The following is a 13402-nucleotide window of genomic DNA, read 5'->3' on the forward strand; positions in this document are numbered from 1 at the left end:
TTCACAATGAAGCAAGCATATATATATATATATATATATATTTGTACTTAATACAAGTAAAGACCCTTCAGTACCCATCTCGAGATGTACTTTCCTAATTTCTCAAGCAAATAGAACCATGGAGTGCCTTTACCTCTCCACGTTTCATCACTTGGTCTGGCACTCAAGCTCACAGTTGTCTTAAATTCTGAACTCATGGAATGGTTAAGAGTAAAGGGCCAAACCCATCATCAGATTGGAGAGGAAAGCAAGATGTGAACAAAAGCAACTAATGGTCTCTTTAATCTTTTAAGAGTTAATAACAAAAAAGAAAGTTATTATAGAGTAGAAAGCAAAGGGAGGTCACATGGCCATGAGGCATCCATGTCCTCATTAACCTTCATAAAAAGAGATCCAGGTTTATGTTTTTCACCACCGACCAGACCACCATGCTTTGCTAAAGAGTAAAAGAATCAAATCAAGGAGAATAAAATACGGATCCGTGTACCTGAATTGCTTAGCTAATTACCCACAAAAGCACTAATGACTTATGAGAGATGTTGATAAAAGAACTAGCTGTAGATCTGTGCATTGCTCTTGAAAAAGGTGATTCATAAGATCCCAATACCATCTGTCTTGTCTCTTCATCATACAAAGCATGGCCCATAGAGTGATAATAGAAGGTATGGCCCATAGAGTGATAATAGAAGGTACAATCAGTACCATCTCATGTGAAGCCCAATCATAGATAGAAAAGCCCAGGTAGCTGGAAATCTGGAATTGCTGAATATGTTTTGGCCTTCTGGCTCAGAGCTATGAGCCTCATATGATTTTTCAATTGATATATCACTTTACCCTTTAAGCCATTACAAACTAACTCAGCAAAGTTCTACCCAAAAAAAAAACTCAGTAAAGCATCTGCCACTGCACAGAAATGATTGGCCCAAATAAGAAGGTCAAACGATCGAATTGGTACTTTTTTTTTTCTGGGACAACATTTAATATCACTCCAAATTCCTACAATATAACATAAGATCAAATTCATCCATGATTACCTTCTCAGGAGAACATCCACCCAGGAGGATGTAGACAATTAACTGCTGCAATAGATAGATATTGAAGCCATAGTGCAACTGTCCAAGAATTTGCTAGCAGATGAGCACGTTAAAAGAAGGTTCAAAACAAAAAATAAATAATGGAAGAGAAATCTGAAGTGAAAAAACTTTTTCTCCACTTCAATCAGCTTATAGATGTCACTTTAGCAACCCAAAGCTTCACCCAACTACATTTTCTGTATTGATAAGATACGAAAGAGAATTTTAAATAACTTCCCATGGAAAGAAAACAACAACTGAGAAATGTATCTCAGCATGCCAGATAACTTGTGTGCCTCCCTGCTCTCATCCATGCCTTGCTACTGTACCTTTCTGCTCTGCACTCTTGATTTGTGAAAGGCAGGATAAGCACAATATGGCAAATATCTAGTAACAAATTTCAGATAGGAAATGAATTAGCTTCCAGGAGTCGCATCATTTCTGAGCTGCCCAACTGGTGGAGGAAGGAGAAGAGCAAGCCGCTGTTTGTATCGTGCAATCCATTGTAGCCGTTCTTCTCTTAATCAGCATCCATTAACAAACATCAGATTGCAGTATAAAAAGACCATGGTGTAGCTCTTTCTTGAGTAGTGAATCTTAGAATACTTATACCCCATACAGCATTCACATAAATTCTTGGGAACTGGTAGCACATAGAACTTAGGCCATATGAATTGTATTTAATTATCCGTACCACAATATCATTACTCAATATGAAATAAAGATCGAACATCAAACCCACCCCCCACCAAAAAAAAAAGGTAAAGGAAAGAGACCTCTGCATTTACACTTGGCCACTTGGGACCCTAATAACATACGGAGAAAAGGTATTAAAGGACACCATCAGGGCTCAATATTACCATCCAAAAATTATTCTCTATTAAGAAACTAAAACCATCACCTGATATATAGGTGAAATAGGAGCAAGACACGAAGTAATATTCCAAAGTACTGGCTTAACAGTGTTCAACTTCATCCTTCTTAAAATTAGACTAATTTGGATGTTCTGCACAGTAAGAGCATTCCTTTGACTTTCATTCTACTTTCTTGATAAAGTGACTTCCATTCCAGTTTCTTGTCACTACTTATATCTGGTAAGGACAAGAAACTCTTGAAGTGTGTTGTCTAGAGATAGCATAGCCATATCGTGAGCAACCTGGATGTTTCCACTCTATTTAAGGTAAAGTTCAAGTCAGCATCCTATTATGTCAAATTCAAATATCACTACCTCTGTCATACTCATGTAGATTAAACTTCTGAGTCCTTACAACTGCATACCAACTTCCTTTGATAAACATTCACTTAGGCTAAGTTTGTTTCACCATAAAATATTTTCTTGGAAAACTATTTCTTATTTACATATTTTGTTTTACATTTTTCTGCCATTTGTCAATTTTTTGGTTGGACATGAAAGGGAAGCACATCCGGGCATGGTTAAGTGAAGGGAAGAATCAATCATATGATGGGGGTTGAGCCTCCATAGATGCTTAGTGTATCAATAGTCAGGATACCAACACTATTTTAGAGGAAAAGCCCTAAAATTAAAAATGGAAATTGTTTTCCAACTTCTGTGTTGCACTTCAAGTAAAATATTATCCCCTTTCTTAGTCCTTATGCAATTATTAACAAATCCCACAAAAATAGTTATGCTGAAACAAGCAAAGCATTAGTAACACTGACTTTGCATAGTTTAATATTCGCTAGTGCAGAGCAGCTTGAACAGCTAAAGATTGATCATCAATGCATTTAACTAAATGACGATTTTTTCAAGTTGTCATGGGCACCTATAGGAGGCAATGTTAAATATGGATTTGTTCTTATGTTTTCCACAACATATGGGTGTGGCATTAATTAATGGATAAATTCCATGTCGATATTATAATTTGCGGCATTTCATCGATTCAATTCAACAATGAAACTTACCTTGCACGAACCCTGTTAGCATGCTTTATGTGTCTCTGCAACAATTTCTGAGGAGATACAGGTTCAACAGAATCAGCATCCTATGACCATATACAATCAAGCACAATAATCAGCCACACATTCTCCCAACATTTGCTCCTTTTTTAATCTTTCTTGGGGGCGGGGTTTAAATAAAATATAAAAAAATGCATGGGAAGTTTTTCAGCACAAATAATAGATAAAATGTAATAAAAATGTTCAACGTAACAGCCAGGACAACTAAATATTACTATGCAGTCCTTAATATACAAGTACCATTAGACGAAAGAAAAATATTTTAGCGAAAAACTAAAAGGCCTTTTTAACATGCAAATAGAGATGGAACTGGATTTAGCATGAACAGCACGGCCTTATCTAAGCCAAAAATTTCCCACACCTGACATAAAGTCCAGGCTAGACTGACATCAGTCCAGTCAACTGGCCCCTCCCAGCCCTCCCAGTCCACCGAAGATGTGGGGTGGATCATGTGAGCTCTCCAATCCGGGCAACGATGGCTCACTTACAATGTTCTTGGAAAGACTAGAAAAAACTTAGTTATCTCATCTTGTCAAAGAGCATGAAAGATGATGAGCTTATTGAAATTAATTTCTTCCTCAGGGGTTAGTATAATATTTGTCAAATCAGTCCTTCTGTCTAATAGTTGATATATCTCCTACTGAATCAGAGACAAAAGCAAGGATTGAGACTCCAACAATGAAAACCAAGGACGGCAAGAGTTATGGTTGAAATTAGTTGCAACATACAAAGAAGAAAAAGCACATGGCATGCTGAAGAAATGACCCTAAGCAGATATTGAAGGCATGGGGATGTAAAGAGGGCAGTGTTCATGGACACATGAAACATGGGGCCAGAAGGCATCGTTCTTTACCTCCCAAGGGAAAAGTGGGACTCTAAACACCAGGTTTAACAATGTATGCCCAGATCCCTATTTTGACCTAAAGCCTTCACGGTCCAGAACTGAAATTTAAAGGCATGAATGCATGATCAACTTGCCAATAGTTCAAAACCCCCTTACCCATTATTTATAAAATAAATTATAGGGAAAAAATAATTACTCAAGACTCCTATTGGTGAATCAGTCCTTCTCACCAACAATTCCAATCTCCTACAAAAATTACTTTACTTGGAAGTAGATGCATCTACCACCTAAGAAGAAAATGTACAAACCTGAGTTTCTTGAGGCAATCCATTCCTCACCCATGATCGGCAAGGTGCATATGGAGAAGCACCATCTAATAGTCTGACCTGTAAGCAGGGTATGAGGGAAGAAGTAATGATTAATATTTCATAAAATGAACTACAACACAAGTACACAACACATAATACAGTTTTTCAAAAGATAAAACAATAAATTAAAGGCTCAAACTCCTAAGAGACAAACACAATCTTTAAAGGAGAACAAATGCTGCTTTTTTTTTTTTTTTTGATGAAAGAACAAATGCTGTTAGCACAATGTTGATGAAGTCCAACACAAGTACACAACACATAATACAGCTTTTTCAGAAGATTGAAACAATAATTTAAAGGTAAAATGCCAGTCCAAAAGTTTGAGTGCCAACTGACACTACCATATGGCAGATAAACCAACAGAGATCACCCTTGCTCCCACAGATTTTTCATAGGGAAAGACAAAAAACACTTTTCATAGCCTCTACAATCTCTCCCCACATGTCCATTTTCAGATCACGCCTATAATAACCATTTCTCCATGACTATAACCTCACGATAATCCATCTATGTGCTCCCAAAATTGTAATTTACTACCTTCATCCAATCCTACTTGGGGTGCATAAGCGCTAATTACATTGACCACCTCTTTCTCCAACACAAGCTTGATGGATATAATCCTCTCTCCCAATCTTATAACATCCACCACATCATTCTTTACATCTTTATCCACTATTACGCCCACTCCATTTCTATTACTTTGATCTCCCTTATAACAAAGTTTAAAATCATCACTTTTTAAAAAATATTTTTCCTTAAGAATGCCAATGTTCCAAATCTGTAGTCAGTTTTAAATACAGATACAATTTACATAATATAAACAAAAAAAAAATTTTTTGAAATAATAAAAGCAGTTATTATTCTAATAGACTTCCACATTGCAACGTGCATTCAATCAATGAGAAGAAGTAAGAAAAAACTGACTTACCTTCCGATCATGAATCATGACAATTGTATCATCTCTTCCTCTGTCCCCACAAAAACAAAATCATTACCATCTGCACACAATGCATTCAAATATATCAAAAAAAAAAAAATATCTATATCTTAACTTTTTGAAACAGTTAAAATCAGGAGAAGAATATGGGAATGGAGAAACCTAAAAAAAAGACAGGAAAAATCATTGAATACAATTTAAAAAAACAGAGAGAGAGAGAGAGAGAGAGAGAGAGAGAGAGACATCTCCAGTAGTTGAGTTCAGTAGAATCAGAAATGATGAAATGAGAAGACCATAAAGAAGATCAGAGACAAATATTTCCAAATAGACGTGCATAATACAAAACCAAAGTTTCTTTGGAAAGAATATAAAGTCATTTAATCTAACAATGAAACCCTGAAAACAAAACTTATTGATCACAATACAAAATGGCAGCGATAATCAAATTCTTACATATAGATAAAAAATACATCAACACATTTACAAGATAAACTGATAGCATGTTTAATGTGAAGAAGAGCAGAGGAAGTGATACGGAGATGATACTTTGTTAGGCAAAGCATACTTGTGACTCCATTCGTTTCCAGGGAAGTAAAAAAACAAATGGAAGTAAGATTTTCAGCCTTTTTTTAACACATATTTTACATGAAATTTTTCCTTTTATGTTGTTTTTATTTGGATATAAACAGAGTGTGTACAAAAAGGAAAACAGGAATATAATTTTAGAACCAGATCAAACCAGATGATCGGATCAAATGGGGGGAAAAAAGGAAATTTACAAGTCAGATCCACTACATAGCCTTCCTGCACAGAAAAAGGGATCAACCCAAATGACCCAGACAGACTTTTACTCATTCAGCTGACTTGGAAGAGGCAATGCAACCTGGATGGTTTTGAACAAGGGCAAACCAGTTTCTAGAGGAATAAAAAGAAAATTTCCAAAATCATAAACATCAAGACCAAGATGATTAGTAACCCGATGAAACCAAATCTGGTATTTCTCATTAATCAATATTAAATTTCTGTCTCCATTCAATCAGATAATTAGAAGAATAGTGGACAAGATTTTATTTTAGAAATTCCTCAGTTAATCAGGTGAGAATTTGTATGATTTATTACATATAATTTGATTCCATAAGCTTCCTTCATCTCTTTTTGTAAGCATGTTTCCTCTAAGTTACGCTTTCTTGGAGGCTTCTGAGCTCTCTTTTTTTTTTTTTCCTCTCTCTAAATCAGGTTGACTCATATGACCTGGCCATCAATCATGAAATTGGCCCCCTTTCCGGGTGGATGCCCGCCCAGGTGGATACAATAAGATAGAATACAACAAAATTCAACATAATGTCAGTATCCAATTCATCCAATCCTATAGGTACATAGGTAGGTATATTCAAAATCTTGCAGGGCTCTTTTATTGATGGTGTACCCAATTGAAATTGTATTACAGGGAATTTGATGAGAACATGTGAAAACAGGTATATAAGACCATAGGTCGAACCAGACAAAAAAAGTTTCCAATCCAAGATCTCAAATGTTTTATAACACAATCTGATCATTCCATGGAACTAGCTGAAAGTGCTTTATTCCCCACAGTAATGGCTGAACAATATAAGGAATCATATTCTTCTCTCTATACAAGGCTTTTTTATTCAACAAGGATCCAACTTCAAATGTTCAAACATATTGACTCATCCAAAAGAACCCAAACAAAATCAGTAGAAAACCTGAACCCTGGATCCTCAACAAATTAATGCTACTCGAGTGGGAAGTTCTCTAAATAAAGATAATTGTGGAAGAAACAGCGGACGCATTTCATAAGTATTTCAAGTTTCCAACATATCCACAGAATTACTAACCGATATCCATCTTGTTCCCAAAGGATACAGCTTTTTTCTCTCTGCAGCATATTTTGGAATATACAAAGAAATGGACACAATATTATTACCTTATCCAAAGTAAGAATCAAGCCATCCAAAAGTCCAAAAGATCTTTACAACTTCAAGAAACTATACTAACGAGATAGGAGGTTATCTAACATCAAACCAACATAAAAATTTTCGAAAGCATTATAAATCGACCTAAATTTAGGAGAATGAACCAAGTCAAAACAGATAAGAGAAGGGGCGCAAATATGAAAATGAACCTTTGGGTGAACGGTGGCAGGAACGCTCTAGATTGTGCCAGGAGCCGTAGCACCCATCTGTCTTGGACCAAGTTGCGAGAAGGCCTCATCACATGAACTGCATGAGCCTGCGGGTCAGGAGGGACCCCAAAAGGGCGAACCTGAACCTGGCTGGAAAACGCCATTAAAGAACGAGGAGAAAATCCACTGGCACCGCGATTCGCAATGGTGACCAATTGATCGGGGGATTGGGGACGAAAGGATTTGGGGATGAAACCGCGACCAGAGGAGCAACTGGATATAGAATGCACTGGGGCTGGAAAGGATGAGTGGATGATGAGTCTTGGGTTATTTCAGGCGCCATTTGAAGGGTAGGAGGGTTAGAGGATTTACCGCCAACGCCGGTATGAGCTTTAGCCGTTACTGAAGCAGGGGACGTAGTAGTACTATTAGCCGTAGGAGGAGAGGTTACCGGTTTGTCCGGAAACTCTTGTTGAGGGTGAGGGTGGATTTACATGGGAAGGGTTTTTGTGGGTTTCCGGAAGAGGACGAAGACAGCATCGGCAAAGTAGCCATTGGCGGGGTTTGGAAGAGAGCTTTCTTTGTCTTTTTTGAATTATGACAAAATTCGAGTCTTCCCCTGTCTTGGGCCTCTTCGGCCTCTTCGATTTAGGAAATTAGGTTCCAACTTCGGACGCCAACCGTTATATGGTTTCAGTTTTCCACCATAGTACTTGAATTTCATTGAAATTACCAAACGGCCATTACTGTCATGCAATGTCACATTGTCATCGGAAATAGAAATTGATCTCTATACGGACCAGCCTACATCAATTCCCAATGTGTCTACCTCTCTCTCTTTTGCAAGTAAGAGATAAAGATGGAGGAGAAAGATAAACACATGGGAGTTGTAGCGTGAGTTCCACTTAGATTTTTTTTTCTTTTCTTTTCTTTTATGAAAAAAAGAGAGAATGAGGATACAATGTTTTATGTTTGGGAGTATTGCCATTATGCCAATGCCTTGACCAATGAGAATGCACATTTAGGTATTGATCACAAAGGGCAAGGTGTTTGTTTTGCACCTAAAATGTCTGGGTGGACAAAAAAATCAGCCCTTTCAAAAAAAACATTCAAACGTTTGGTGAGTTATAAATGATTTGAACAAAAACTTCGAGTCAATGAGAGCTTAAATTGACTTGAACATGGTTTGGTTACTTCTTAAACCTTGGTGAGTTTTCATTATTCATGACTAAGGTTTGAATTTTTTTATTTAACTCGGGGACCTTTCATTGGTCCACATACTAGTGTGTACCTACATCAGCAGATAACGTTATCTTACTCTTTTTTTTTTTCAAATTTAAAATTTTCTAGGATGCTTCATTGATGGAAAGACAACACCAGAATTAATCAAAACAAAGAAAGACAACACCAGAGATTCCACACCTAGAGGTCAGGGACGGCAAACAAGTTTTGTGGTTTTGAAAAGGTTGGACAGGAGTAGCATGTCGAACGATCTTGGTCCAAGTTTAAAAGGCTCTCTTGTTTTAAAAAACACGTTAAACGGTTCCCTTACATTTTGATATTTAAATCTAGCAAGATTTAAAAAATAAAAAACTGGAGTTCTGGGGAGGGAAGAAGACGTGGATTTCCAGCAAAAGCTTTTTTCTGACACTGGCGGAGAAGATGAATTAGTAGAGTGATAGCTTTACTGTGATTCGGTCATTAGATATGGGCAAGCCTCAAAATCCAAGGAAGAAACTAGTCCCCACCAAAAAGGACAACCCCTATGGCTCCTACACGGCTCCACCATCGAATGCCACCGTTACTTCTCTCTAGCGTTTATGTGGAAAAGACTCCCATATGCCGGCCAATAGCTAATCAAAATGATGATCGATTTGACGTGATTTGTTTCTTTCGAAGAAAGACGAAATTTTATTAGCTAGGGATGGAGGGGTACCGTACTCTGATCATGGTTTCTGGAAAATACCGTCCGCCGTGTGCTGCGGCTTTGTGTTCACCGGCTAGTTACGGCTTTTCTTCCAACAGTCTCCTGCAAACTAGCTACCCATTGTGAGTTTCTCTATCCAGAACATGGATGATGATGATTATGGTTCAGAAGCTCATAGCTTACATTGAGTACTGGCACAATATCACGAGGAAGAGGATACAATGCTTTTAAGTCTAGAAGAAGAAACAGAAAGACTCTGCGTCCAATTGCTGATTTCCCCTAATTCTTCTTCACACGATCGAGAGGCGCCACGGCAACCTTACCGGTGAGTCGGTGACCACCACTCACCGCCACAGATATCAATTGTGATGCATCTGTACACGTTGAGGAAAACGAGAAGTGTCTCGATCGTTAGAAGTTGATTTTTTTTTTTTTTATAAAATCGTTAGCAGTTAATTAAATTTGTTGGTTCATGGCTGTTACAGCAGAGAGACAGAGACAGTTCCGAATGTTTCAGCTTACCAGTTACCGAGGCAAATAGCAGGAGTTGACCGATTTGAGTGCTGGAAGAATCAGAAGTGCAAGCGAGATCATTAATGGAGATATGATTCCCCTTGTCAACTTTTCTCCAATCATCCACATGGACTTTCCGCATTTGACTTGCTATTAATTTCACTGTACCTCTTCTTTCCCGGCAATTCAACATGGGTGGCATACTCATTAGACATTAGAGATTGGCTCCCAAAGCCTTGATCCCTTTAGAGTTCGGACCTCCCAGCAAGCCAGAAATTGCATGTTATTAGACCAGGCACAAACGTCTCAAAACGTGATATTGGCTGAAATCAATACCATTCATGGTTTAAAACTTAAATCGGAATGATCTATATCAATTAGATGACATGGCTTTGATCGATCCTGATTCGATTCTGATCCTGATATAAATAATATAGATATTGACCACAATCAAAGAACTAATACCAATGTCGGTGGATCTGATGCCGATTCCTAAACACGTGATCACAATGGATAATGAGAGGGATAGAAGGAGAAACATTGAGAGTTAGTGTATTGGAGAATGAGCGGCGGGACCAGCGGTAAAGAGTATGAGACGTGCATGCCGTCCGGCTGGTCCCACGCCCCACACCCCACACCCCGAGTCCCACCCCAACAGCAGCAAACACTCGCTCACAAGCCACATTGGTTACAATTTCGTACTCTTCCACCGGCACGACCAGGAGCCTGCCTGCCTACCTGCCTACCCTGGCCTAAGACCAAGAAAGAGAAATAAATAAATAAATAAAACTAATGCTGGGTGCACGCGCGTTGCGTGTGCGTAAGTGAGAGTGGCATTGTAGTAGTAGCAGTAGAGAAGAATAGTAGGGTCTGGATGTGTGGTGCAACAACTAAATTAGAAAGATAGTGAGAGATAAGAGGATAAACAAACATCCAACACCCCCTCCCCCTCCAGCACCGAAACCCATCTCTCACGTACACAGAAACAGATAAATAAAGGGAGAGCTCTCAAGCTCAGTGCCTCAGATTTCTTTTGAGTCTCATACTCTCAGTATTCCCTTTCAGGAGGGGGTTTATATGTGCACTCTCAGTCCTAGTGGTCTTCCTCCACGCAAAGAAAAACCCCATCAGCTGCTGCAACGCCCAATCTCATACTCATTCACTTTTATTTTCTCAGTTTCTTTCTATATTTCCATTTTGGGGTTGAGAGAAGATCTGCATAATGAGGATCCGAAAGCGATGGCCCCTTCCTCCTCCTCCTCCTACTCTTCCACCACCACCACCACCATCATCGCCTCCTCCAGTTAAAGTTACACCAGATCTCCCTTGTACGAGACCCCTTGATCCTCAATCTCAATCACTTGGTGGCGATGGTGGTGGTGGTGTTGGTGGTGGGTTGTACTCCCTCGCTGATCTCTCCGTTCATGTCAGTAACAGACAATCCACTTCGCCGCCTCACGATTCACCCAATCCATCCCTCCGCCAACGCCCCGATCTACAGCTCACGATTGTCAGAGGAACCAACGGCTGGATTTGCGCCGGCACCGGGAGAGATGTGAATCCCGAAGGGAGGGCGGATTCCAATTGCAGTTGCCTACACCTCGTTCCCTCTCCTCCTACCCATCTCCAGGTAACACTCAATAAACTCTCTCTCTCTCCCCCCCCCCCCCAATTTACCTGTTTGTATCCTCCTCTCTCTTTCTTTCTTTTTTTTCCCCTTTTAAATCAAATTTTTTTTTTATCCCAAACTGCATTCGCTACATCTGCCGCCGGTGATCTATCCCGTCGTTCCCTTGGTTTAATCGATCTCACACACCCTAGCTAACATTACCTGTTTCTCCCTTTATTTCTTCCCGACTTGGTTGCAATTATTTATTGTTCACGCACACTCGGTCACAAGACTCACAGCTCATCGGCTACTCCTATTGTAGAAATCTCAAGTTGTGGCATCTCTCGTCGCTAACGGGGGAGGAACAGTAGGAAAGCATGTTGAGAAGAAGAGTTTGGCCGCTGCAAACAATCAGATGTAAGCTTCTGCAATTTTTTTTTATTTTTTTCCTGCCTTTTCTCTTATGAAGAAAAGGGTAAGGTTAAACCTGAACAGTATTTCTATTTCCGGTGTAAGATTCCGTTTTGATGGTAGCATCTTTCACCCATCAAACATGCGAATATGCCCTCCCCACCATCCATCCATATTCGTCTCTCTCGGTCTCTCTATAATCTATATTATTAGTATTTCCATATGATTTTCAATTTTAAAAAGATTTAAAAAAAATTTAAAAAAGAAAAAAAGATTATTTGTTTTCTGAGAAGCAAAGACAAAATGGAGGGAGATCTGGTAGCAGTGGCGTTGCCGGCAGCAACGGTGGTGGTGATATTAGTTAAAAGTGGTTGTGCGTCTTCGCAGTTAGCGCACCCATAAACTTACTCTTAGCGGACCTGTAATGCGCCTCGTATATTTTTTGTACATTGGTGGGTGCAGAAACGAGAACAACCTTGGTGCAGCCACATCTTTCGGAATCTCAGCTTCACCATCTTTGTTTCATCAAGGTACGCATGACTTCCAACTTTTGTGTGCATTTTTGTGTGTGTGTGTGTGTGTGTGTGTGTGTGTGTGTGAGAGAGAGAGAGAGAGAGAGAGAGAGAGAGAGAGAGAGAGAGAGAGAGAGACCTATCTCCTATCGATCTCCTGCCAGTGTTGATCATTCATTTGATATGGATCTGCTTTGGTTTTTGTTGATGATTGTACTGTTTGCTGTTGTTTGTATGGTTTGGATTTCGGAAGAGTAGGTAAGAGATGGTGTGAAGGAGAGAAAGCGTTTCCATTGAAGAAGAGAAGAGGGAGCTTTGAGAGGAGGTTAACCGACAATACGATAATGGAGAAAGAGAAGAAAATGAAAACTAAAGTGAGAAGCAAGGTAGCAAAGAAATGGGTTCATGAAAACGAAGAAGAAGACGACGATGATGAAAAACATGGAGAAGTACTGCGACAACGAGGAAGAGAAGATGGGGTGGTGAACAGTAAAGGTGGAAAGAAGAGAGGAAATGGAGGTTTGATAATGGAGGGTTCTAGGTGTAGCCGTGTCAATGGAAGAGGCTGGAGATGTTGTCAACAGACCCTCGTGGGTTACTTTCTATGCGAGCACCACTTGGGTAAGGGACGACTTAGAAGCATGAGCAGTGTTCGTAACCGTGCTTCCACCATTGCTAATAATAATAGACCTAATCATAAGAAGCTGGAAGATGAAAGTGGGTTGTTATCGTCATCGTCATCTTCGACTAGTAATACTCAGTGTTTGAATAAGAGCTTAGACAAGGAGTCGCTGGAAGAAGACGACGACGATAAAGAAGAAGATGAGAAGCCATTGAAGAAGATTGGTATGGTTAAGGCTCGATCTATAAGAAGCTTGCTTGGCCAAACGCTTCTAGCACCAGCGGTAACCCTACGACAATCTTCTAATCCTATTGGACATAACATGGTAGCATGAATGATATATGACCTGTATGAATCATATGCTGATTGTATGAAAAACCTTAACACCTATGTATACTGATTCCGGTGTGGACCTGGATCGATTCATTGGGACCAATCCGAATCTCAATTCCGGATTTTTATTAAA

The 13402-nt window shown here is 39.3% G+C and overlaps 2 protein-coding genes across 6 annotated transcripts; one reads left to right on the top strand and one right to left on the bottom strand.

The window, feature by feature from the left end:
- Nucleotides 1-327: 327 nt before the first annotated feature.
- On the bottom strand, nucleotides 328-7989 carry LOC122089446. 5 transcript variants are annotated; one of them, XM_042659195.1, is made up of 5 exons: nucleotides 7343-7989; nucleotides 5191-5230; nucleotides 4203-4280; nucleotides 2997-3043; nucleotides 328-1587 (listed from the first exon to the last, which is right to left on the bottom strand). In XM_042659195.1, exons 1-5 carry the CDS (start codon nucleotides 7504-7506, stop codon nucleotides 1509-1511), a joined length of 408 nt encoding a protein of 135 aa, XP_042515129.1. In that variant the 5' UTR covers nucleotides 7507-7989; the 3' UTR covers nucleotides 328-1508. The 5 variants fall into 5 exon arrangements, 4 of the variants coding, with proteins under 4 accessions (XP_042515129.1, XP_042515128.1, XP_042515127.1 ...); XM_042659194.1 differs by having other exon boundaries at nucleotides 328-1592; XM_042659193.1 differs by having other exon boundaries at nucleotides 2997-3076.
- Nucleotides 7990-10625: 2636 nt separating this feature from the next.
- On the top strand, nucleotides 10626-13402 carry LOC122088564. The gene is made up of 4 exons (XM_042657868.1): nucleotides 10626-11412; nucleotides 11714-11808; nucleotides 12265-12332; nucleotides 12573-13402. The coding sequence occupies exons 1-4, from the start codon at nucleotides 11005-11007 to the stop codon at nucleotides 13268-13270; spliced, it is 1269 nt and encodes a 422-aa protein (XP_042513802.1). The 5' UTR covers nucleotides 10626-11004; the 3' UTR covers nucleotides 13271-13402.

This window comes from Macadamia integrifolia, chromosome 9 (assembly GCF_013358625.1).
Source record: "Macadamia integrifolia cultivar HAES 741 chromosome 9, SCU_Mint_v3, whole genome shotgun sequence".
NCBI classification, from domain to species: Eukaryota; Viridiplantae; Streptophyta; class Magnoliopsida; order Proteales; family Proteaceae; genus Macadamia; species Macadamia integrifolia.

Coding starts and splice junctions, on each gene's coding strand:
- LOC122089446 (XM_042659192.1), bottom strand. CDS start 7,506: ATGGCGTTTTCCAGCCAGGTTCAGGTTCGCCCTTTTGGGGTCCCTCCT. Junction 4,281..5,190: donor TCATGATTCATGATCGGAAG/GTAAGTCAGTTT, acceptor CCCTGCTTACAG/GTCAGACTATTAGATGGTGC. Junction 1,593..2,996: donor GCTAACAGGGTTCGTGCAAG/GTAAGTTTCATT, acceptor ATGCTGATTAAG/AGAAGAACGGCTACAATGGA.
- LOC122088564 (XM_042657868.1), top strand. CDS start 11,005: ATGAGGATCCGAAAGCGATGGCCCCTTCCTCCTCCTCCTCCTACTCTT. Junction 11,413..11,713: donor CTCCTCCTACCCATCTCCAG/GTAACACTCAAT, acceptor CTCCTATTGTAG/AAATCTCAAGTTGTGGCATC. Junction 12,333..12,572: donor ACCATCTTTGTTTCATCAAG/GTACGCATGACT, acceptor TCGGAAGAGTAG/GTAAGAGATGGTGTGAAGGA.